We start from the raw sequence: 25,138 nt of genomic DNA on the forward strand, positions 1-25,138 counted from the left end.
CACAACGAGAGCAAAACGATAGTTTAACAGAATTTTACAAATAAAATAAACAAATATTTCAAAAAAATACTACACTAGGGCGAGAAAAACATCCTAACCAAATTCACAAGCACATAAAATCCGCAACACTAGAGTACTATAGCTTAACAAAATTTAACATATAAAATACATAAATATTCTTTAAAATTACTACATAGGGTGATAAAAAAATCCACAACGAGGTTAGAGCAATACTTTAACAGAATTTTGCATATAAAAAAACAAATAGTAGTATTCTATAGAAATACTATATATAGGTGACAAAAAATTCTTATAAGCATTTATAAGCACATAAAATCCGTATCAGATACAAATAGTTTAATAAATTTATGCATGTGTAATACTTCTAACCTATTTTAATTGTTGTTACTTATTGCATATGCCTATATAAACAAACTAGGTCTTCCACCCGTGCTGTCGCACGGGTCATATACATCTTTGCAAAATATTGTACTGCAATACATTCCTTCACTACTTATTTTGAATAGAGAATACTATAAATCGCAAGAGTATTTTATTACTTCAACGAAGGATGTTTACACATATTGAAAAATCTCTTTGTATATTATATTTGATGGTATTGATCCAATCACCATTTTCATCAGTCAAATTTAAAGACCATTTTTCGATAGATGCTTGTGAAAACTCGGAAGATGAAGACACTGCATCTCCAAATAAAAATAATAAGCCATATAGAACCAACAATAAAAAGTCGAATTCACCATATATATTAAATTGTAGGATTATGTATACCATTCGAGATATCAGACAATGGGGATCTTTGTTAAACAATTTTGCGCCTCTAGTTAGGCTCCATGATAGTTTTCACACTAACAAAACTTTAATTCAAATAGAGAAAAAAACCGTTATTGTGTATGAAATAGAATCCTTTAGAACAACTCATACCACATGAACATTTCAACATCAAACAGCTTCATATGATTGGTATTTCACAAAAGAACACGATAAAAATACAATATTGAATTGAAAATCATCCTAGTATGCCTTTTAAGAAAATTTAGAAGAAGAAAATGTCATACTTTTTATATGGTTACAATATTTTTAAAGAAAACAGCTTTAAAATGAAATACTACATGATAAGTTCACTCAATAAAGCTTACATCAAATCAAATTCATATGCAAGTTAATAGTTCACAATTGAAATACTCATCGTTGCTATAAATTTAAATGATCAAAAAAACTTTACATAACTAACAAATTGAAATACTCATGAATAAGAAGTGTGATATCCTCATATCCTCTGGCATGCAGCAAGATGCTATACGAAAAACAACAAAGGTTCTTATCAGGCAATCTTTTTATAACAGCATTTGTTAGTTGCATAATCAATTAATCACCACATCGTAGATGAAGAGGATGCAATTTATTGATAACATGATATCATAGTAATACGTTTCAAGCTCCTTACCAAAGGTGATCTTCCATCATAATCTGTTTTTTTGGGATCAGCTCCAGCTCGAATCAAACTTTTAAGCTGATACATATCGCCATCAAAAGCTGTTCTATTGACCTTCAAAGCAAGTTCAGATTCTAGCTTCCCAATATGAAATGTGATGTCTGACTCCAATTGCTTACCTCTAATAGACTCTTTTCCCTGTAAAATATGAGATATTAGGTGTCTCATGATCAGAAGATAATAAAATTGCATAATACCAAAATGAGTGACTTGGTACATCCATGTCGTGTTCAACCTGAGAGTAGCATAATGCATTTTGAACTCATGGTAGATACTCTATTAAAGGGAACATGATGTCAAAAAAAAATATAATGATTACCTCTAGAAGGTTGTCTAATACTTTCTTCCCATCATAAAAGTATATATCTAGGATATTTGAAAATGATTGTTTATCAATCCGCATGACTCTACACAGTTCACAAATATGAACAGTATGTGGCTGAGGAATGTTGCAAAGAATAGATATTTCTCCAAATGAGCAGTTGCGCTCAAGAAGTGCAACAGTTTCCTCGGACCCATCATCAGCTATGCCTACTTCCTCCTGCATTGAAACAGTTTTGGGCATTCAATAAACATAAATGAAACTCGTCTTCTGTGAAAAAACTTTCAATGAAGTAGTGCTAAAATTCATACTAAAGTTGTTTCCTCTTTGTTGACCTACTGAAGATAGTATGAAGCACATTCATAAGATTCTCAGAGATGCTATTCTCATAAACACTTTTACAGGTAATACAATGCATAGCAAGAAAGTTCAGCATTATCCGGAATATGAGAAAACATAGAAATTGAGAAATTGCAGAAGTGGTTGTAGAAATATAAAATCTTACCAGCACGCCATCACAGACAAAATATAGTTGATCTACAACAATAGACGTACACAGGGCACCACTTACAAAACACTCTATGGAAAGACCAGATATATTCAATTCCATGAAAAACCAGAAACTTCTACATCTCTATAAGTTGAATCTAGCAATAACCACTCAATGGAGTGGTCAATAAGCAATAAATGGACAAACAATATAGGGAAAATTCTGCATAAATTAATCATCAAATGCTTCCAATGTTAAATAGCCTTTGGAATAGAAATTAACATTAACATAATCATGCGCCTGACGGTGTACGATGTACCAATAGCTGTCAACTCGTACGCCAAGACGATATGCTTCGAAAATTCTGCATCATGCAGAATAAATCTGCAATCAAAAACACTATCCAATGCCATAAATGCAGTCCTCAAACATTTCACATACACAACTCAGGAAAAAAAATACACATACCAAATAATTGTTCACCAATACACATACCAAAAGCCTTATTAACAAAAAAAACTCTAGCTACATCAGACCAAAATAGGCGAGGAAATTCTATTGTTACGCCAGAAAAATGACAGTTGAATCAGCAACAAAACCATACCGAAAGCGAAAAAATGGCCTACGAAATATGTAACAGCAAGTCAGCAAACTCAATTCATATATTACTTATATAATCTGTTGAACCATTCAGTATGAGTAGCTGTCAAAATTGATTTTATCAAACCATTGTTCCTTTGATTCAAACCTGTACTGATTAAAGTCCTAGATGGATGAATTGGACCCGATTACTATTGAAAGAGGAAGTTAAGGTTTTCAAAAGTAAATGGAAGAGAGAGGGAGAGAGTAAAGTACCTAATTGAAAAGAAAAGGAGGAAAATGGAGCTGATGCCCTTTCGGCGAGCTGCGCATGCGACAATGGTCTTGCCCACGACAAAAGCTTCAAAGCCGGAGCTAGATACACCTTCGATGGCTTTGGGACCATGGGCAACGGTAAAACTTGCTATCTTCTTACTGATACAATTCTTGGATGAACCAATGATTACAGGGCATCTGTTTTACCAAGCACTTGGTCGTAGTTGAGCATATGACCGATACAGTTCTCTTGATACAGATACAAAACAGTACTCTGAGAAGAAGAAGATCAAGAATCATTGCAGTTTACAAAGCGGTGGGTTGGAATAAGTGATTTTATTGACATAGGGGACTCTATTGACTATTATGTTACTGAAGTGAATGGAAAGAGAGTATGTTTATTCAGAAAAGAGAGAGATTCGACCTGGTGTGAGGAGAGAAATGGAGAAATCAACCGAGATCTCGACGGAGGAGGCAAGGGCGAGCAGAGAAAAGGAGATGCCATGGGAGGGGAGGGAGAGCGGAGGATGGCAGAGATTTTTTTTTTTGAGGGAAATCGGAGGATGGCAGAGATGAAATTTTCAATTCTCACCCAATGCATTGGAATTGAGCGGTGGGTAGTTGTTTGGAAACTGACTAAAATAAATGCATTGTAATTTTCAAAAACAAAACTAATTTCATAGTGTGGAGATCAACATAGATTGATCTAATGGCCAGAACAATTTGGAGCCAAAATCATTAGGAATTAGGGTTGGCACACTTTGTTAGCAATGCTATTCATATTAGAAATAAGTATGATAGTTTAATAATTTTTATTTGAATCTTTAAAATTTTCACAATATTACCGATGTAATCGTGTTTAATTGTTGTTACTTATTGCATATGCCTATATAAACAAATAGTTTAATAATTTTTATTTGAATCTTTAAAATTTTCACAATATTACCGATGTAATCGTGTTACACAATTGTCCACTACGAACTCACAAACCAATAAATCCTCACTTTCAAATCACAGTGTGCGCACTACACCTCCAGCTTATCTTAGCCTCAAACCCATTACTCAAATTCAGCTTATACAATTAGTCATCAAAGGAGTTTACTATGCAATATATCGCACACTTCACTCTCCCAAACAAGTCACAATCACTCAGTAGTCACTATTTCAGCTTAAATCAACAATAAAAAATCATCATAAACCTCTTCAAAACACAAAGCGCTTAAACACTTCAACTTATTTTATTCATTCAATCAATTCCTTAATCTAGAGAGAGAAAACAAACAAACAAACATTTCAATTTCAAAGAAGAAAGAAAAAAGAATAGAAACAAACAAAACGAAGAAGAAAGAGAGTCACATTCTATTTTGTTCTTTCTCTGCACGCGTGCGTCATTTCAAATCTCAATATCTCGTCTCGCGAGAATTTGAATGCGCGAGTGAGGGTTTCGTTTCAGATCGACGGCGATGGAGGAGATTTACGGCGACGGAGGAGCGGTGGCGACTCCGGCACCATTTTCTGGATCGTTTAGAGAAGGTAGAACTTCGTCGAGGAGACGCGGTTCCGCTAGACAGCAGAGTATGGATGCTGATGAGTTCATGAATTTGTTGCACGGTTCGGATCCAGTGAAAGTGGAGCTTAATCGGCTTGAGAATGAAGTTCGAGGTGCGAAAATGTTGCTCGATCCGAAGAGTTTTTCAGCTGAATTTTACTTAATTTTTTTTTGGATTTTTTTTTTAATTTGTGTTTGTTTTTGTGTAGATAAGGATAGAGAATTATCGGAAGCACAAGCTGAGATTAAAGCGTTGAGGCATTCTGAACGGTTGAGAGAAAAAGCTGTTGAAGAGGTTACTTTTGATTTCTCAATTGTTGTTATTTTTGGCGTTATTGATGTTTTTATTGTTTGATTCAAGTTTGTTACTATCTATGATATATGGACACCATACACGACACTCACATGTAAACACGGATAATAATTTGAGAAAATGACATAATTCAATGTAATCCCATGTGTCGGTATTGTGTTGGTGTCAAACACTGTTGGACAGACATCAGACATATCGTCGATTAGAAATGTTTATGCTAGAAACTTATCCATTTGTTTATTATGTTTTTTTTTTTTTGGGAGTTTATTTGGTTAAATTAATTACTAGTAATTGCTAACTTATGTCTGTAAGACTTGGTTGACTTAGTTCAACTGGCAATGCTGAGATTTGTTAGGTTGGATATTTTTCGTGGTTACCCAAGTTCGAACTGGGATCTCCCCTTTGTGTGTGTGTGAGTTTTTAGGTGGTGCTCGTCACTTTGTCTTTAGACAAAAAAAAGTAATCGCTAATTTACATGTTGGGCTTGTTTTGTGAGGAATTGAGCTTGTAAATATGGTACTATTATTTTGTTTCCTGGTGGGATCATATTATTGGTGTGGTTACCATGTTTGAACTTTGAAGTTGCAGCTGAAAAATGGGGTGAATATTTTCCATTTGTTTGTCTTTTAAGTGAGGGAGGGGTGATGCATAGGAGAAGAAACTCCTTTTGACATTTGCATCGATACTGTCTTTTACTACCTTTCACATTTTTGTGCAATTTCTCTATCAGTTTCTTTTTTGACTTTCAAAGAAACTGTCTCATATAAATTTGGAACTAACTGAAGTCATTGTGAATTCTGATAAAAGTTTTTGTTGTGTTGACTTGACCATATAAGGAAAGTTTCTCAGTAGTAATTTTTTTTAAAGAAAAGCCATTGTCCGATAGTTGATATGCTAAAAGACGAGATGTTGTAAAGCAAAAACATTATGAAAGTAATTTATTTTTACTTTTTATTTGATGCTTTATATTTTTAATTAGTGCTCTTGGAAAAACATTTACTTTATTACTCCCTTCTTTTCTTTTAATATTTTATTTTTTCTGATTTATTTTACTCGCCAACCAAATCCTATGAAGCATTAATTAGACTTTTCCAACTTTACGTTTGACATTATCAAGTGAAAGAATTTTAATCGTGTTATTCTTATTAAAGGGACCTTTTATTCCTTTATCCTCCCTTGGTTTACATGGCATTGCATTCACTCTTAGTTCTAGGTTTGTGTTGACTTCTTGATACTATCGGTTTTGCTTTTGATGTTTTTGTCATCGCCTATAAATCAAGTCTTGAGATTCAACTGTTTTATTCTTAGAGGATTATTGTATATTTGATTATTTGAAGTCATCATTTAGTTTGTTTGTTATGTGTCATATATTTTTGTGCATCAATTCTATGTTGTGCTTGTATAGAGAAAAGGTCACTACTAGCGTAAGAACAGAAGGTGGTGGTACAAAAAATATTTCCCCATAATAGGCTTGCAGCACAGGTCTACTTTGAGCCATCATCTTTTTGTATTGGTTCTCGGTGTGCTAATTGTTCCTATCTAAGAGGCAATGACACAATGAATGCTTTTGTGGATGATATAGTCTTAGAGTGCACGGAGAAGGGAAAAAAATGGAAAGTTAGGACATGGAGATGAGGTTTGGGAGCACATTACTTTTGTGCAAAGAAAATTTAAAGAGAGCGTATGGAATGCAAGTTTAGCAAGAGACTCACAAATCCTAGTTTTGAGGTGAAAATTGTAGAGCATATCATACCACATGTCTCTTAAGTACCTTTTGCCCACTATACATATGATAGAGACAGAATGAGATGTAAACTAGAAGATACAAGCAAGGTTGAAAAATGAAGAAATGAAAAGCTTTGATATGTGGCAGAAAAGTACTACTCCAGCTTAGAAGAAAAATTTACTGCCAAACTATAATACAACCCAAATATTAAATGTTGTGTTGAGCAACGAAGAGCTAGCAAGAGATTAAGGTTAATGCTATTGAGATGAGAGTATTATGATGGATGAATGAATCATTGAAGTGAAAATTGGGATAACATATATGCTCTAAAAAAGATGAGAGTTTTGTATTGGGTCTTACTTGGTTTGGGCATGTGTAGTGGAGACTCGTAAAAGCACTAGCAAGGAGGGTAGATCATATGGAGGATAGTTCAAAAAATAAGAGTAAAAAGCCACAGACCAAATAATTAGGAGAGATTAGATTTAAATGTTCTATCATTGAATTTGATTCATGGCAAGACATTATGGTGTTGTTTGATCTGAGTAGTTGACTTCATCTTGTTCGAGAAGACTTAGCTTTTGTATTTTTCCCTACTAATTTGCTAGTTTCCTTAGTCTTTGAGTAAATGAGAATGTTTTCAAGAAGACTTAAATGATCTATTGTTAGTTTTTGAGAAGATAGTAAGGTTAAACCCTAACCCTATGTATAGGGATATAAGACTCCTAATCCTAAATAAATAGGGAAATCAGGAAACAAATCAAAATAGTATCTAAGTAATATGTAAGCTAATCATAAGAAATAATCTAAAATATTTCAAGATTATAAAATGATCTTAGAAAATAAACCAAGACACTGACATAATATCAAATATATTATGAGATATTTCATATATTCTTACAAATCATTCTTTGCATTATCTTGTATCCGTTTATTTGACATTGACCTTTTGCCTCTATCATGCGTAAACTTTTTTTTTCTTATGTCAATTTTTGCAATATCTTCATATCGTTTTGTTGAATGCTTTATATCAACATGAAATGTAACTTATCTTGGTTCTTTTTATTTGTATTTTAGCTGTCTGAAGAGCTGTCAAAGGTTGATGGGAAGCTAAAATTAACGGAATCACTATTAGAAACCAAAGTATTGCTTTGAGCCCTAATTCAACTTCAGTAATTATTTGTGTTCTTAGGTGGCATGATTTTTAACTAAATTGAATATTTCTGACAGAATCTTGAAATAAAAAAAATCAATGATGAAAAGAAAGCATCAATGGCAGCTCAGTTTGCAGCAGAAGCTACTCTTCGGAGGGTCCATGCTGCTCAGAAGGATGATGACATGCCTCCGATCGAAGCAATTCTTGCTCCTTTGGAGGCTGAACTAAAGCTTGCTCGGCAAGAGGTATTTCCTTGTTCTTTTGAGTTTATATTGCAATACCTGGCGAGAAAGAATTGATGGAGGGACCGAATCTGGCATATGACTAATGATTTTTGGCTTTATTTTCTTCTGTATATTCCCTACAGATTGCTAAACTACAAGATGACAACAGAGCTTTAGATCGTCTCACCAAATCCAAAGAAGCTGCACTACTTGAAGCTGAAAAGACTGTTCAGTTTGCCTTGGCCAAGGCCTCCATGGTGGATGATCTCCAAAACAAAAATCAAGAGCTGATGAAACAGATTGAGATTTGCCAGGTATCGCAATCTTGGACGATTTATTTATTTTTTTAAATTTCACAGTACACTAGAACTGTAATCATGCAACTTTTAACGGAGGTTTCATCATCACTTCTTTCAGGAAGAAAACAAAATCTTGGACAGAATGCATAGACAAAAGGTGGCAGAGGTTGAAAAGCTCACCCAAACTGTGAGGGAGCTAGAAGAGTCAGTCCTTGCAGGTGGTGCAGCAGCAAATGCAGTTAGAGATTATCAACGGAAAGTTCAAGAAATGAATGTAATGTGTTTAAGTCTTCAGCTAGTTCAGTCTCCCAGTTGCTTTATTGATTATAACATTAATTTTACATGGTTTATTTCACATTCTTTAGGAAGAACGAAAAACACTTAATAGAGAGTTGGGCCGTGCCAAGGTAACAGCAAACAGGGTAGCTGTTGTGGTTGCAAATGAATGGAAAGATTCTAATGATAAAGTCATGCCTGTCAAACAATGGCTTGAAGAGCGACGATTCTTGCAGGTAATGTTATTTTGTTTTACTTTGCTTATGTCTTCCTTATTTATTTTTTGATATAAAGTTTTCCTTTCTTTGTCTTCACCTAAATACTGCTTGCACTCATTATTGAACTGCATTCTTATAGGGGGAAATGCAGCAACTTCGTGATAAGCTTGCTATAGTTGAGCGCACTGCAAAGTCTGAAGCACAATTGAAAGTAATGATCTGGTTCCCTATCTGTTAACCTCGAAAACTAGTTCTGAAATTATTTAAGGTAATATTTTTTATTTTTATTTTTTCAGGAAAAATATCAATTGCGGCTCAAAGTGCTGGAGGAGAGTTTGAGGGGAAATTCTAGCGGCAGTAGTCGCAGCACCGCAGAGGGAAGAAGTATGAACAATGGTTCTTCTCGTCGCCAATCACTAGGTGGAGTTGATAATATCTCAAAATTAACCTCTAATGGATTCTTGCCTAAGAGAACACCATCCCCTCAACTCAGGTCATCCCTATCATCTAGCTCAATATTGAGGAGTGCTAAAGGAACATCTAAATCTTTTGATGGTGGCTCAAGGACACTGGAAAGAAGTAAAACGGTGCTGAGGGGAGCACCTCAAAGTTACTCATTCAACCAATCTTTCGAAGAAACCAAAGAGAGAGAGGCGGATGATAATTGGAAAGGAAATTCAGGTGATAAGCCAAATGACTTCCCACCGGCAGATACAGAGGATAGTATTCCAAGTGTTTTATATGACCTCTTGCAGAAAGAGGTCGTTGCCTTGAGGAAAGCTGGTCATGAAAAAGATCAAAGCCTAAAAGATAAAGATGATGCCATTGAGGTTAGTGTTTAGTTTATTAATTGTTTCTTTTTTTTGGGTATTATTCCTTGACATCTTATTGATAATTGCTAACTGTTTGCAATGATCATTATCTGTCAGATGTTAGCAAGGAAGGTAGATACGTTGACCAAAGCCATGGAAGTTGAGGCAAAGAAGATGAGAAGGGAAGTAGCTTCCATGGAAAAGGAGGTAGCTGCTATGCGTGTCGACAAAGTACAAGAGAACAGAGCAAAGCGGTTCAGCAATATAAAGGGCCCTGTAAACAGTGCTCAGAACCAGCTAATTTCTGGAAGGTAAATATTATTGTTGTACTGCTGTTATTATTTTTATTTTGTGTCTCCTTGCTTTAATACGTAGTTATTGGCATATTATTCATTTTACTTGGTTTTTACTACAACTGGTTTTAGGTTGGGGATTTTAACATTCTTTTGTCTTATTCTATTCTTTGCTTTACTACTGCTACTTTCAAGGGTATTTCATAATGGATTCAGTCCCACTTTTAATAGGCCCGCCCAGGATGTACTTTTATTTTTTGTCACCGCCAACCGACTACCCGATAGACAATGTTCTATACATTTTTTTCAACCTGGACCTCATTTTGTGGTGATTGAAGTTAAACAGAAAAATGCAACCAAGTTTGTGTGTTATGCAGTTTGCATTGACTTTAAATTGTGCGCAAATCCACTTGGTCTTGCATGGTTAGTCCACACTCCCCATATCAGTTCCAAGTAGGCAACCAAGTTTGTGTGTTATGCAGTTTGCATTGACTTTAAATTGTGCGCAAATCCACTTGGTCTTGCATGGTTAGTCCACACTCCCCATATCAGTTCCAAGTAGGCAGCTCATTTGGTGAGCTGAGAGACACAAAAAGTTATAAGCAGTAGGTAATCCCTGAAAATCGACATAACCATTAACAACTTACCAACATTTGTTTATAAAAAAACACCTATCACATAATAAGGATAGAAAAATTGATCAATTTTATGGTTGTAACGTCGAGTCCTCTCAGGTCAATCATCTTCCCTGATTTCATCTTTAAATTGTCTACATTTTGGCATTAGCAAATACTTGGCAGCATGTTGGTCATTTTAGTGAACCTGATTACTGAGATGAGAATTTCTTTATCATTGAGTAATCTTTGTTTTATTGACTCACGACCAGTTAAATTTCAATCTATTTATTTCAACAGAGACAATAACTGAACAACAATCTGAGTGTTTTGCTTTCTTTCGTCTTCCCCTTACATTTTTCTGATTTCCCCCCTCGTAATTGAGTCTTTCATTTATATTTGGACAGAAATGTGACACAAAGAGGATTAACACGCAGCACCCAATAACAATGAGTTTATTATGGTGGCACTTGGGAGTATATTAAGTAAACTATCAGAGACATCATTCCTCTGCCCTTCTCTGTTTTTATCTGGCACGCGGAGTACCAGTTTCTTATGTTGTCCATGGATCAGGGACAAGAAAGCAATTTTAGGAATTGATATGCATCTGACCTAGACTTTTGCATCCTCTGCTTAGAGAGATCGGCTAAGAAGGAAGACAATGGAAGACCATTAACTGGGGTTAGCCTTTCAGCTTTTCTTTTGAGTGGTGTGTGTTTGTATAGGTACCTTTCTCCCTTAACTCCTTTTTGTAGTTTATATATTTGCAATACGCAGATATTGTGATTGCACTGATTCAGGTTTCTTAATATCTTTGTAATTAGATTGAGATCTAAGCATATTTGGTTGTGTTATAACTTACAAGTTCATAATTTCAAATTGATCTTAAATCTATATTTGATTGAAGCAGCAATCCGCTCAATGTGAACCTGTAAATTATCACCAAAGTCAAAGCAAAAGTAATTTTTTTTTTTGCAGATTCACTGAAAGTTCAATACTTAACCGAGGTTTATAAACTCTCCTCCAAAAAAAAAAAACTATAACTCTCCAAATCTTCCTAAAGCACTTGCAAGATCAGAGAGAGAGAGAGAGGGAGAGGGAGAGGGAGAGGGAGAGGGAGAGGGAGAGGGAGAGGGAGAGGGAGAGGGAGAGGGAGAGGGAGAGAGAGAGAGCACTTGTGTTTAGACCTAGGTATTTCAGTGTTAGCCGAATAATGGTTGAAATATTCTTATGAGCCGAATTAAGACAAGCCGAGTCCGAATTGAGCTCCCCAACTAAACCAAACTTCAGACAAGGGATTTTGCCGTTTGGCAGAACGGATTTTGGCTCAAGAGATTAATGGGTTCTGCAGAGAACTTCGTTTATTTTATTTTATTTGAAGAGCAAGAGGCAAATAAAACAATTTATTAGATTGAATATTGTTTCATATAGTTCTGATTGCCTTGAAATATCAAATTTAAGCAGTGACTCTTGATAGAAGAATTGCAAAAACAAAGTTTACGATGAACTTTATTCAAATTTAAGAGTTTTTTATTCAAATGCACTAGTGAAAGAGGCAATGCCACTTTGGACAACATTCAAATTTCAAAATGACGATTTAAATAACATTAAAATAACAATAGATGGTTTTATTTTAAATAAAAATAACAATTGAGCAATCAAGTGCTACAATTTTATTATATATCATACTTCTTCAGTTCCTTCTCAACCAGCTTATTGAAGCACTCTCTCAATACTTCAGCTATCAGGTCGTCTGGTAGAATTTTTTCCTTCAAGCTAGCCTTTAGCTCAGACAATTTGTTAGATCTCTCCAGATCCGGCAAGACCTCTGTTCGAGAACTGGGGCTGGAAATTACAAGAGAGGACAACATATCACAAAGCTCATTCGCGATATTATTCTTTCTTTGCTTAAAAGCTAGTTTCACCTTCTTCCTGGTCATGTTCGCAACACAACTACAAAGAACGTAACAAGAATCAGAATTTTTGTGTGCGTTATTTGCCTAGTGGCGTTTGGATTTTATAGCGCAATTTTCACCAACCCTGTTTGAGATTACAATCGAAAAGATATTCAATAGTATACTTTTACCATATTTATAATGTCAAGTTAGCATATTATATTAAAAAAAATTAATGGAAAGACGCGTGTTAAAAAGGTGCGTGCCTTGCCAACCCTGTTTGAGATTACAATCGAAAAGATATTCAATAGTATACTTTTACCATATTTTATAATGTCAAGTTAGCGTATTATATTAAAAAAAATTAATGGAAAGACGCGTGTTAAAAAGGTGCGTGCCATTATTATGCTAACAATGGAAATTACGTATCAAGGTTCATGAACCACATTCAAACATATCCAATTTTTTTACGTGCATGCATAAAAAAAAAATTAATGGAAATGTGCGTGTTAAAAAGGAGCATGCCAGTATTATGCTAACAATGGAAATTACGTGTCAAGGTTCATGAACCACATTCAAACTTATCAATTTTTTTTACGTGTATGTATAAAAAAAAAATTCACGCGTAATTGCAGAGACAACTTCATCGAGTTATGTAAGAAGGATTAAAAATTATAACAAAGGACAAAATATCACAGAGTTGTGAGATCCCTCTCCTTTGTTTATAAGCAAGTTTCATATTATTTGTTTCACATGTTTCCTAGCCATGGTGGCAACACAATTGTAAAGAAAGTAACAAGAAATCATAATTTTTGTGTGGATATATTTGAATATTCAATATCAATTGATGTATAACAAAGAAAAGTTTTTTTTTTTTGACAAAGAGAAGTTTTTTTTTGACAAGAGCAACAAAGAAAAGTTGTTACAAATTATTTTATTTTTATGAATTATTTAAAATTATTAGATTTTAGGCCAAATACCACCCGCGGTCCTTTAAGTTATATGTTTTTAACATATTAGTCCTTTAATTTTTTTTTTGTTACCAATTGGTCCTTTAAGTTATTTTTTGTTACAAATTGGTCCTTTAAGTCCTAGAATATTACATTATCATCTATCTTTTCAGTCAACTTCGTTAAAAAGTGCTTATAAACCATTTAACATTAAGATGGTAGGTTCAAAAGTGCTTATGGCATCAAACATGATTACTTATACACATTTTCTTCTTCTTGTTTTTGAATTCAAGCCTAATTTTACATATAAATATTTGATCAACAATATTATAAATCAAGTAATCGGCCAATTTTGTTTTGAATCAAGGCCGACCTATGAGCTCTAGTTTTGAGAGCAATGAATTTGGGCAACCCAACTTAATATTAAACATCCACATAAACACTTTTTGATTAAGTTTGATGAAATTAGGATAATGGTGCAAATATCTTATGACTTAAATGACCAATTTGTAACAAAAAAAACTTGAAGAGTAACTTTGTTATAATCATGTAACTTAAAGGACCGAAAATGATATTTGGCCTAGATTTTATTTGAATTGATATCACAAAAGAAAAGTTAATGTGATAATAAATTTGGAAATTTTTGTAACAATAATTTTTTCTACAATATATATATATATATATATATATATATATATATATATATATATATATATATATATATATATTATAGACGGTTGAAATTTGTTTTTTCTGAATTTAAATAAAAAATTATATAAAGTGAAATTGGTTCAAAATTTGTACCAGATACATCAACTTATATTGATCCATTTTTGCTTACATTTTAGGACGGAGGGAGTATTTTTTATCAGTTCTCGTCATACCATCAGAATTACAATCTCCGAACTTCCCAATAATCTTGGATAAAAAACGTTGTTGAGGAACCAAGTATTCACTAAACCTCTCCAAGACTACTTGAAGAATCTCTTATAGATTCAAGGTTGTATTTTTTGTACTTTCCCTTGAATTGTGGTGTTTGTAATTTGTACTTGAAGTTCAGCTGGAGGATCAATATAAGATGTCTTTTCTTGAAGTATTGTGAAGAACTCAACCAACCTTAAGAAATCTTCTAATCGAAGGCAGCAAATGTTTTCTTGTCATCAGAGGATTTTAGTCTTCATTTCTTTGTCTTTTGCAAACTCTAGTCGTTTTCACACTTCATGTGTCGACTCCATATGCTACTTGTATATACAAGTGATCCAAATTAAAAGTTATGCTTCTAGAGAACCTGTTTTGCTCACTTAACAAAAACTTACTAGATAAATTGTTCTCTTTCTTTATCATTGATTTGTTATCATCAAAACATTTACGGTAGATTCATATATGAACCAATTTGGTTCAAACAAAAATGAGTTCTATAAAATTAACCATTGCGATGCTCCAATTAAACTTGGGGTATTGCACCCGTGTGACATGTGCCATTATGACACTTGTTGAGGAATAAAAAATAAAAAATTTATCTTTAGAAAAACAATTTTGAAACTTTTCAAGAAGTTGGATATACAATTTTTAATACAATATTTCTACATTTAATTTATTAACAAATGTCCTAAGGACATTTGTCATGCGTGTGACATGTGCCATTATGACACTTGTTGAGGAATAAAAAATAAAAAATTTATCTTTAGAAAAACAATTTTGAAACTTTTCAAGAAGTTGGATATACAATTTTTAATACAATATTTCTACATTTAATTTATTAACAAATGTCCTAAGGACATTTGTCATGGAGTTGTATAACCCCACAAAAAAAAAAATTAGACTTAAATAAAACATATTTTAGTATATATAATATTGACGTGGTTTACTCGAGAAAAAAAATTGATGTGGTTAATAAATTTCATCTAAAAATGAAACATTCAAGAGAATCTAAATTTAAATTCTGTTTGAAACAATCATCAACCAGACTTTACTTACTTTTAAGATGACCCGCAGGTTACTAGAATATTTTTCTCTTTTTTGTTTTTGACAAAAGAATATTTTTCTCTTGGAATTAGATGATTAACAGAAAAATAATAATAGTATTTGATATATTTATTTTGTTCTCGCATGTTACCTTAGTGGTGCCAACCTAGGTTGAGGATTCATGTTTTATGGTTGGAAAAATATTTATTACTTATTGTCTAAAATATATATGTAAATGGTTAAAATAAGAGAGAGATGTGAAAGTGAAAGTGAAAATTCCATTTCAGCAATAACTGCAAAAACCGTTTTTCAGTTATCTCTTCCCTTTGAATGCACATTCTCATTTTCTCTAATTTTTGATCCATAAACGGTTATACATTCTTCACTATTATTCATTCATTCATCTTAATCTTAATCTGATTCAAAAATGGCGACTATGACGAGTTTGATCGGTCTGATCAACAAGATCCAACGTGCATGCACTGTCTTGGGTGATCATGGAGGTGAGGGTTTGTCACTCTGGGAGGCTCTTCCTTCTGTCGCCGTCGTTGGTGGACAGGTCTCACTTTTTTCATTTTGATAATTATATATCATACATGTGTGTTTCATCTAGAACATTTATTTGTATATTGTGTGATTCATTTTTTGTAATGTATGTGGAAAATGAATACCAGAGTTCAGGGAAATCGTCAGTGTTAGAGAGTGTTGTTGGAAGGGATTTTCTACCACGTGGATCTGGTATGTAATTAACCGTTGCTTGCTTAATTAGCATTTTGTGATTAATTTGTTTTAATTTTTTTGATTATTATCTGTTTATCAAAATCTAAATCATAGTAGTTAGTTATTTATTGATGTCCTTGATATCAAGTTTGAGCAATGGAATTGAACGTGGTATTTGATTAAAATCATTGAGTGCATTTAGATCGACAACTTAATTAAATGTGTATTATACATGTTACGAACCAACACGAGAATAAAATAATCGTAGTTGAGATGAGGATGTTGCGTTAGAGATGAGATAGAATTATAAATGACAATTTTAGGGAGAGAGAGAGTTGCGGTATCACCTATATAAGTAAGTAGTTATATTGGAGAAATGATAGCTGTAGGAGAAATGATAGCTGTAGTTGTTTCATATATTGGAGAGCTTATTAAAATAAGCTTAAAGCAGTTTATGAACATGTCATAAACTATTTTCATAAGCTCTTCCAAACTCTTACATATGTGTTTGTCAGAAGATAAACTTAAATAACATATGTAAGTTCTTCCAAACACACTCTTAGTAGATGCCTTTATGATATGGTGGTCATGATGTTTTTTCTTTATATTTGAAGATGAATATCATTTCAATGATGTGTGGAGAGTGTGGTTATTTATTTATTTTTAATAACTATTTGCAAGGTATTGTCACACGGAGGCCATTAGTGTTGCAACTACACAAGACAGATGATGGACAGGATTATGCCGAGTTTCTTCATGCACCTAGAAAGAGATACACTGATTTTGGTAAATAAAGTTTCTAAGAACATTTCTTTTAATGTTTCAGTAATGATAAGCTTCCGGCATCAAGTAGCAAATGCCAATATTTTAGTCTTCGATTGATGATGGTGATTTAACCGTGTGCTGCAATTTTGTTGCTTAATACTCCCTCCGGTCCTATTTATAAGAGAAAGTTGGGTCAATCAAAGTTGATGTATTTGGACTGAATTTTGAACCAGATACATCAATTTTTGTTGACCCAATTTTTTCTTATAAATAGGACCGGAGGTAGTATGATACAAAACTCCACCCGATTTGCTATAATATGCGACATAGTTAGTTTTCTTCAGAATCAACGATAAAATAGAAAAGTCTAACATGGGCAACAGAAACCTTAAGATAAGGTATCTTTCCGCAAAGGAGCCAAAGATTCTTGAATATAAATAGATTTTCGATGGGGTGCATTTAAAATATGATAGCTGTAGGAGATAATGTAAATGCTTCAATGGAAGAAATGTTCCCTTTAAATCTATATTTGATATTTGATATACATAACTGGTCTAAAAATACCTATTATGAGTGTGGTATGTAAGATGCATATCATTCTTTGACTTGCATTTTCCAAAAGCCATATAGACAACAAAGACATGTTTTTGGACCCAAAATTTACTAGACCGATGAAGCTTCTTCATTCTTCTACACGCTTCCACAAGAAAGTCGCCTTTATTTATACATTATATCCCTTTCATTTTTAAATTCAATTGTTTTTTGACAAATGAAAATGGTGGAATTTATGTAAATGATATTGACATTAAAGATTGTTATATATATAATATGAAAACATCCATGTATGTTCTCTTAACCACTTAAACTTTTAGATAATTGGTTCATGACAGTGTCTCAGACCTTCTTGACCCATTCTTCTAGTAAAAGATAGGTGAGCTTGTGCTTTATTCTTATTTCAATTTCAAAGTCCCTGATGAAAGGAGGATTATCATCGATATAATACAAAATCATTTACGTAATATGTTTATGGGATAGTTTGTTCATGAAAAAGATATTAATTGTAGATATTAGCTGAACTTTTTGTCAAAAAAAAAAAAAAAGAGATACTGAACTTTGATTTTCTATTTTGTCCCATGCAGCTGCTGTAAGGCAGGAAATTTCAGATGAAACAGATCGTATAACTGGGAAGTCAAAGGCAATTTCAAACATTCCAATTCAACTCAGCATACATTCTCCAAATGGTGTTTATTTACATTACCCCTTCATAACATGATAGACGAAAACAATTCTATTTATGTTTTATAACCATTTTTACCAGTTTTACTTAGCGGTTTAAAGTAGCAATTAGCGGCCGAAGGTGTTGAAAAGTAAAGCTAATTATAGTAAATTAGTTGAAATAATGTTCTCTTCTAAATATTGAAGGACTTTTTGTCAGATATGAGGAAGGCACGTATCTGAATAACTAAGTTTTGACTGGTTGATCCAGTGTGAAAGGAGAGCCGTGGGGTTTCTCTTTTTCAGTTTTTCTTAATTTGCTTTCTTTGGTCTTTTAAAAAAAACATTATAACTTAATTTGTAAGAAGCTACTCTATGGATAACTTTAAAGATGAAAGAGATGAGAAAAGCTCATTGATATGTTCGAACAGATAAACGTTGAACAGATCAATCACTAAGATAGATCACAATTGGGGGAGGTCCTGGTGGTGGCCACTTGCAGATACCTTGACAATCAAGTCAGTCAAGTGTGGGAGATGGATGTATAGAATGTGAATGAAAGTGTACTTTTACTTGGGGTAATGTCAACTTATATAGGAGCCTCGGAGGAACGTAAGCTAGAGTCCGTTGTTAGAATATAAGGAAAATATCGTATAATGTCATGATATTCTCGTCTCGGAGGTTTAGTTTCTTATGTTCCAACAATATAAGGATATTTTTGCAATCTTATCGGGGATGAGGACCTCGCAGGTGGAAGAATATGATCCTCGTCCCTAAAATGCCTTTGCGCGAGATTTTCTTCACCTTCTTCTTGGGGAAATTGCTCACTTGTGCGCCTCAAGTGAGGCAGTCTAAATTTTCTTATTTCTTGTGAAACATAAAATGGCAGTATCTTCCATAGACAATGTCCTATTTTGCTAGAACTTTAATTGGAGTTGCATGATTATTTTGCATGGTTTTGTTGGCAGTTGTGAACTTAACCCTCATAGATCTTCCTGGATTGACAAAGGTTGCTGTAGGTAACACTTCCACACATTTTCTTTAACAATTTCAGACAAATTTGTTGTTATTTTGAGAGGAATCATCATAATAATGTTTGAATAACAGAATTTATGCTTCGTACACAGAGGGACAGTCCGAAAGTATTGTTCAAGATATTGAAAACATGGTCCGTTCATACATTGAGAAGGTAATTGTTGTCTTGATTTAAGAATAAGTAGATACGACTGAAATTTGTAATAAACAAGCATGCTTCAATACATTAACTAAATCAAAGCTATTAAAGGAGGAACATTAGTTCTATTTAGTATACTCCACTTAAAGAGGACACCATGTTCAAGTAAACAATCATTAAGCTTCAACAGTGAAAATCATAGACAGAAACTTAAAGACGACACCTTGTTCAAGTAACCAACCTTTTATGTTTTCATTAACAAGTACAAAAGTTCCATCTTGTTTTCAAATATACGTATCCTGTTTTCACAGTTTTCAAATGTACAAATCTTTAAAAGAGAAAAAAAATTATAACACAATCACATTTTGTGATGAGTATTGAAAACAAAATGTGATCTGATTGAGTCTTATGTTTGTGCAGCCTAACTGCATTATATTGGCCATCTCTCCTGCAAACCAAGATATTGCCACTTCAGATGCAATCAAAATTGCAAAAGAAGTTGATCCCTCGGGTCTGTCATTTTATGCCTGATCGAATTTCAAGTTTAGATACTGTTTCCATTGATCAATCTCTCTCTCTCTCTCTCTCTCTCTCTCTCTCTCTTTGCCTTTCTGTTTTAGGCAAGATTCATTTTGGAAAACAATAGTTATTTTATTCTTGTTTCAGGTGAAAGAACATTTGGAGTGTTGACAAAACTTGATCTTATGGATAAAGGAACAAATGCCGTTGATGTATAATTTCTCAAACAAAGTCATGGTTATCTTTTGTTTTGATTTTCGACACCAAATTGAGTCATGTTATCATGTGAATCTTATAGGTTCTGGAAGGAAAGCATTACAGGCTGCAGCATCCATGGGTCGGAATTGTTAACCGTTCACAAGCTGATATTAATAAAAATGTTGACATGATTATTGCTCGCAAAAAGGAGCGTGAATATTTTGAGACGAGCCCCGAATATGGACATCTGGCACATAAAATGGGTGCTGAATATCTTGCTAAACTTCTATCGGAGGTATTCTCATCAAAATTATTTCACATGATTTCCCTCAAGTGCTTTTTTGGCTGTAATTCATCAAATGACTAGTGATTTTCCTTTCTTTCCTTTACCGGCATTTATCACTTCAGCATCTGGAGGTTGTCATTAGGCAGCGGATTCCTAGTATCATTGCCTTAATAAATAAAACCATTGACGAGCTTAATGCAGAGTTGGACCGTATTGGCAGGCCTATAGCTGTGGATTCAGGGGTCAGAACTCAGACCATTGTTGAAATCAATCTTCTAAGATTTGAAACTACTTGATTTCTGAAGTCTAAGTAGTGTCTTTTTTTTTTCCATAGGCCCAACTATACACTATTTTAGAGATGTGTCGAGCATTCGACAAAGTATTTAAGGAACACATCGATGGAGGGTAAGTGCATTTGTTGAGTTTTAGCATTAGCTACTAACTGTAGTTGACTAATTTTATATAGCTTCCCTTTTATATAACGCCAATTCCCATGTGATTGAGTAACATACAACATGATATCTAGCTATGATAATCCATGTTTCTTGATAATCTGGTTCATATGCATATAAAAAGTTTTCAATTGGAATTTCAGACGTCCAGGTGGGGACAAAATTTATGGCGTTTTTGACAATCAATTACCAGCGGCTTTGAAAAAGCTCCCCTTTGATCGACACCTTTCCATAAAAAATGTCCAGAGAGTCGTTACAGAAGCAGATGGTTATCAGCCCCATCTGATTGCTCCAGAGCAAGGGTACAGAAGACTTATTGAAGGATGTTTAAGCTATTTCAAAGGCCCAGCTGATGCCTCTGTGGATGCTGTAATCCTCTTAACTCTATGTTTTGTTTAAATATTTGTTATATGCGGGAAACTCTAATACTTTTATTCTTCGATCAATTTTGTCTAATATGGATGTGTTGCTGACAAAGTACATCTACGTAGTGCCGGTGCACTCATATACCTGGAGTTGTAGCCATTAGATTAGCTAATGACTTGATTGTTTGGAATTTCTGCAAATACCGCCTCCTCCTTGGATTTCTCTTATCCTTTTTTCTCTACTTAGAAATTGTTTATTGTCATCTGCTTTCAGGTCCACCTGGTTTTAAAGGAACTCGTGCGGAAGGCAGTTGCAGCAACTGAGGTTAGCAATGCTTTAAGTTGTGCTAAAATATAAGTAAAATATTATAATATCTTGAAATTAGTCGTTATGTTAGTTATGTTAATATCACCTAAAATGACCCCTTAATTCACTCAAGATTCAGGAAGTCAAAGGTAAAATAAATAATATACTGTTATAACTTAACGGCATGCAGGAATTGAAGAGGTTTCCAACACTTAAAAATGAAATAGCCACAGCTGCAAACGATTCTTTGGAAAGATTCCGAGATGAAAGTAGGAAGACAGTCACCCGGCTAGTTGATATGGAGTCTAGCTATCTAACAGTAGAATTTTTTCGGAAGATTCATCTTGAACAAGATCAACCGAACCAGAACCCAAATCGGAATACTCCTAATCCCAATCTGGACAACTACACAGATAATCACCTCAGGAAAATTGGTAAGTAACTTTATAAACCCCTCCTCAGTCATCACTACATGAAAGCCACAAAATTCATTGATAATTCTTTTATTTTGAGTTTAAGTGTTGTGGCACGGATGTTTGAAATGCTGTTAAAAGTTATTATAATAAGTTACTAGGGTTTTAGTGTTGAGTATACGAGCTCGTATCACCTTTCTTTCTTATGTACTACTCTCTTATCTATAGATGTGGTCCATGACCTGATATTATGTTCTTCATACCTAGTGGTTGTTACTATTCTTACTTGTTTTGGATTTTAACTCTACAATATTTACAATCTGTGAAAATCAGAAATTCATGATTCTGAGATTTTCCTTTTTAAAATCTCATTATTAATTTTAGGTTGTTAAAAACATTTTATGATTCTTATTTCAGGATCAAATGTTAATGCCTATATCAACATGATCTGTGACACACTTAAAAATTCTATACCAAAGGCTGTGGTTCATTGTCAAGTCAGAGAGGCAAAGAGATCATTGCTTAATCGCTTTTATGTTCAAGTTGGGAGAAAAGAGGTACGAGTCTATATCTTTTTATTTACATATTTTCAATTTAGTGGGATCTATATAAATTTCAACAACCGAAGATAGTACGTTCAAAGAAAATTAGAGTGCCTGTGGTTAGAATTTCTCATATAACATATGTACCTTTAGTATTTACTTGTACGCTTTGCGTTTATGAGACTCTCATACAAATAAGATCTTGGTGGTAAGGTTAAAACAAAAATGTGTGGTGAATGCAGAAAGAGCAACTCGGGAACATGTTGGATGAAGATCCTGCACTTATGGAAAAGAGATTACAATTAGCTAAAAGGCTTGAATTGTACAAGCAAGCTAGGGATGACATTGATTCAGTGGCTTGGAAATAAAATGTTACAGGTTGCAACAAATGTTGAGTTCAATTTTGTCGATCAAACTGGAAAAATAAAATATAAAGGATTATTTTACTATGTCTTGTTTTACTATTTTTGAATACAGTATGTTCCTAAACAAAACTATCTAGTAAGGTTAATTTACAGACAATGTTATAGGTAAGAAAACAAACATGTTTTGATAAACTTATTAGGTAACAACGGCAACAGAAGACCATCTTGGTGGTCGGTCAATGGGCATTGAGCGAGCAACAATGACGATGGAAGATGCCGGGTTACAATAGTGATAGTTAAAGGTACATGAAGTGACAATCGTAATGAAAGATACAGACCAACAATAATGAAGAGTGTTTACTAGCGATGATGGTGGTGGAGCATATTAGGAGTCAAAACATATCCATTACGCCGAGTATTTTGGTTGCCTGAGGTGGTCCCTCAACTACATGGTAGAGACTAATTGTCCGAAGTACGGAGATTCACCCAAGAGAACACATCTTTTAACAGGGGTTCTTCCTTAATTCACCCAAGAGAACACATCTTTTAACAGGGGTTCTTCCTTAGACACTTGGTAAAGATCGAATCTCTGACCATATGCTTAAGAACACAATTTAATATCAACCATGCCACACAATGATGGTCCATTGCATCAAATTTGGTTCAACAACAAAAAAGAGTTTGATTTTGACAAATTTTCAATGTGAAAATTTTCTGAGTCAATCAATCACAAATCACCATAGTTGCGACCAATATTTGAAGTCGAACATTTTTAATGATCTCATAGTTATATTTGTTTGACAAATATAAAATTTGTTACAGTGACAAAGTATACAAATTAAATCACAGAAAAAAATTATTGATTTTTTTTAAGAAGCTAATTACATTTACACTGTCTTTAGCTAGAAAGAATATTTGTCTTGAATTCTTCCCATGGAACATCCTTCTGCAGATACTCAATATTGGCAGGGTCAAAAGGCCCTTTTATTCTATCTATAGACTTTATCACTGCCCTGGCTGGAAGAATGCTTCTTGTTGGGTCAGGGGAAGTACCATAGCTCAAGGATGAAGAAAACCCCTGAAATGAAATGGTTTGTCACTAAATTTCTATCAAGAAATATATTTTTAGAGTAATTAGCATACCATTTACAAAACAAAAATTTGGTAAAATCACAAGAATTTTTATGTGCTTCTTGCCTTTTTCTAATTAGAAAAAAAAGAAGTAGATTCATATATTTTTAAATAATTTGTTTGTTTTATTGGTTATTGGATAGCAAGACTCTTAAAAGCAATTATTGACATAAATTCCAAACTTACCTTGAAGATAAGTACTTCTACTTCATTTTGGTCCACAAGTGCATGAACAATGAGTGCTTCTCCTCTTGCTGATTGACTATAGAATTCCAACTTTGAAATCTCCTCATTGTGTCCATACTCATCATCTCTATCTTCATCCTCATCTTGGTATCTAATTTGCCTCCTTGCACCACACCAAAGGCTTATACCTCTTTGGTTGCTCAAATCTAATTCTTTCAAGTCAAAACACAAGCTTACATTGTGAGTTGGAAAGTTGTCAATTGATAATGGTATAGGTAGCCTAGGCCATGGCATCATTGTCCATTTGGCCATACCCTTGGGAAGTGTAGTAGGATGCATATTGTATGGTAAATATGGTAGCTCTTGTGTTTTGTCAACTTATTATTACCTTATTTGCTTAAACAACCAAAGGTGGGAGGAATTTGGAAATGTCTTGAAGATAAGGTTGGGATAGTGCTTTGGCAATTACACAAACGTTGGGAATGACACTTTTGGGCTCACAAACAAGCTATTTTTTCCATCCCACAATTACAATGAAATTTAACTATTTCATATAAAATTTCTCTAAAAAAAAAAACTATTTCATATAAATTTGATAAGTAAAAAAAAAAGGAATGACGATTTTATTAATTTTTTATTAATTACTGACGTATTTTCATTATCATAAATGCAAAATAATTACTTTGTGTGATGCACATAATATTAACTAGATGATACAATTAAAAATAATTGATTAAAGTTATATTGAAAATTAAATATGTCACATTTTTTATTAAAAAGAAAATCAAAGGACTAGCATGACATTCTCTTAAGACACTTTTTCAATATGAGCAAATATAATACGAATACACATTTATTGATAGTTTTCATTCTGTTCAGCTTAGAACATCTACGGTGGAAGTTGTTTTACTTAAGGAAATCATAGACACATAATATGTTGGTTTGATTTGATTCAATTTGGTTGATGTTTTTAAAAAAAAATTAAAAAAGTTATTTTAAAATAATCTATTTTCTTTTATAAAAAAACTTA

The 25,138-nt window shown here is 33.5% G+C and overlaps 4 protein-coding genes across 6 annotated transcripts; 2 read left to right on the plus strand and 2 right to left on the minus strand.

The window, feature by feature from the left end:
• Positions 1-1,291: 1,291 nt before the first annotated feature.
• Positions 1,292-2,741, minus strand: LOC146953328 (potassium channel SKOR-like). Its single transcript, XM_085741435.1, has 5 exons — positions 2,648-2,741; positions 2,344-2,375; positions 1,836-2,057; positions 1,469-1,654; positions 1,292-1,318 (listed from the first exon to the last, which is right to left on the minus strand). Exons 1-5 carry the CDS (start codon positions 2,739-2,741, stop codon positions 1,292-1,294), a joined length of 561 nt encoding a protein of 186 aa, XP_085597561.1.
• Positions 2,742-4,511: 1,770 nt separating this feature from the next.
• On the plus strand, positions 4,512-14,848 carry LOC146953329 (microtubule-associated protein 70-2-like). Of its 2 annotated transcripts, none has more exons than XM_085708816.1 (11): positions 4,512-4,845; positions 4,942-5,027; positions 7,846-7,911; positions 7,999-8,169; positions 8,292-8,462; positions 8,566-8,721; positions 8,813-8,959; positions 9,081-9,152; positions 9,238-9,771; positions 9,871-10,064; positions 14,354-14,848. In XM_085708816.1, exons 1-11 carry the CDS (start codon positions 4,647-4,649, stop codon positions 14,430-14,432), a joined length of 1,875 nt encoding a protein of 624 aa, XP_085564942.1. In that variant the 5' UTR covers positions 4,512-4,646; the 3' UTR covers positions 14,433-14,848. The 2 variants fall into 2 exon arrangements, with proteins under 2 accessions (XP_085564942.1, XP_085564949.1); XM_085708823.1 differs by lacking the exon at positions 14,354-14,848 and adding an exon at positions 11,068-11,566.
• A 923-nt stretch (positions 14,849-15,771) lies between these two features.
• On the plus strand, positions 15,772-22,920 carry LOC146953330 (phragmoplastin DRP1C-like). Of its 2 annotated transcripts, none has more exons than XM_085708854.1 (16): positions 15,772-16,029; positions 16,145-16,208; positions 16,872-16,976; positions 18,095-18,196; positions 19,139-19,189; positions 19,298-19,359; positions 19,765-19,855; positions 20,011-20,075; positions 20,162-20,356; positions 20,470-20,589; positions 20,682-20,752; positions 20,943-21,168; positions 21,439-21,489; positions 21,662-21,905; positions 22,302-22,545; positions 22,669-22,920. In XM_085708854.1, exons 1-15 carry the CDS (start codon positions 15,898-15,900, stop codon positions 22,514-22,516), a joined length of 1,794 nt encoding a protein of 597 aa, XP_085564980.1. In that variant the 5' UTR covers positions 15,772-15,897; the 3' UTR covers positions 22,517-22,545; positions 22,669-22,920. The 2 variants fall into 2 exon arrangements, with proteins under 2 accessions (XP_085564980.1, XP_085564973.1); XM_085708847.1 differs by having other exon boundaries at positions 15,775-16,029; positions 22,302-22,441.
• A 626-nt stretch (positions 22,921-23,546) lies between these two features.
• On the minus strand, positions 23,547-24,557 carry LOC146953331 (uncharacterized). Its single transcript, XM_085708864.1, has 2 exons — positions 24,109-24,557; positions 23,547-23,869 (listed from the first exon to the last, which is right to left on the minus strand). Exons 1-2 carry the CDS (start codon positions 24,445-24,447, stop codon positions 23,690-23,692), a joined length of 519 nt encoding a protein of 172 aa, XP_085564990.1. The 5' UTR covers positions 24,448-24,557; the 3' UTR covers positions 23,547-23,689.
• Between the last annotated feature and the right edge of the window lie 581 nt (positions 24,558-25,138).

This window comes from Medicago sativa, chromosome 1 (assembly GCF_051527215.1).
Source record: "Medicago sativa cultivar Bolivia chromosome 1, Bolivia_mono, whole genome shotgun sequence".
NCBI lineage: Eukaryota > Viridiplantae > Streptophyta > Magnoliopsida > Fabales > Fabaceae > Medicago > Medicago sativa.

What these genes read in the sequence shown, in the direction of transcription:
- LOC146953328 (XM_085741435.1), bottom strand. Translation starts at nt 2,741, where the DNA reads ATGGCATTGGATAGTGTTTTTGATTGCAGATTTATTCTGCATGATGCA. An exon ending in TTGTCTGTGATGGCGTGCTG is followed by an intron (nt 2,058 to 2,343) that starts GTAAGATTTTAT and finishes GTTTCAATGCAG; the next exon opens with GAGGAAGTAGGCATAGCTGA. An exon ending in ATGATGGAAGATCACCTTTG is followed by an intron (nt 1,319 to 1,468) that starts GTAAGGAGCTTG and finishes TTTTTCGTATAG; the next exon opens with CATCTTGCTGCATGCCAGAG.
- LOC146953329 (XM_085708816.1), top strand. Translation starts at nt 4,647, where the DNA reads ATGGAGGAGATTTACGGCGACGGAGGAGCGGTGGCGACTCCGGCACCA. An exon ending in GAGAAAAAGCTGTTGAAGAG is followed by an intron (nt 5,028 to 7,845) that starts GTTACTTTTGAT and finishes TTTGTATTTTAG; the next exon opens with CTGTCTGAAGAGCTGTCAAA. An exon ending in TAAAGCTTGCTCGGCAAGAG is followed by an intron (nt 8,170 to 8,291) that starts GTATTTCCTTGT and finishes TATTCCCTACAG; the next exon opens with ATTGCTAAACTACAAGATGA.
- LOC146953330 (XM_085708847.1), top strand. Translation starts at nt 15,898, where the DNA reads ATGGCGACTATGACGAGTTTGATCGGTCTGATCAACAAGATCCAACGT. An exon ending in CAGCATACATTCTCCAAATG is followed by an intron (nt 18,197 to 19,138) that starts GTGTTTATTTAC and finishes TTTTGTTGGCAG; the next exon opens with TTGTGAACTTAACCCTCATA. An exon ending in AAGGAACACATCGATGGAGG is followed by an intron (nt 20,753 to 20,942) that starts GTAAGTGCATTT and finishes TTGGAATTTCAG; the next exon opens with ACGTCCAGGTGGGGACAAAA.
- LOC146953331 (XM_085708864.1), bottom strand. Translation starts at nt 24,447, where the DNA reads ATGCATCCTACTACACTTCCCAAGGGTATGGCCAAATGGACAATGATG. An exon ending in TAGAAGTACTTATCTTCAAG is followed by an intron (nt 23,870 to 24,108) that starts GTAAGTTTGGAA and finishes ATTTCATTTCAG; the next exon opens with GGGTTTTCTTCATCCTTGAG.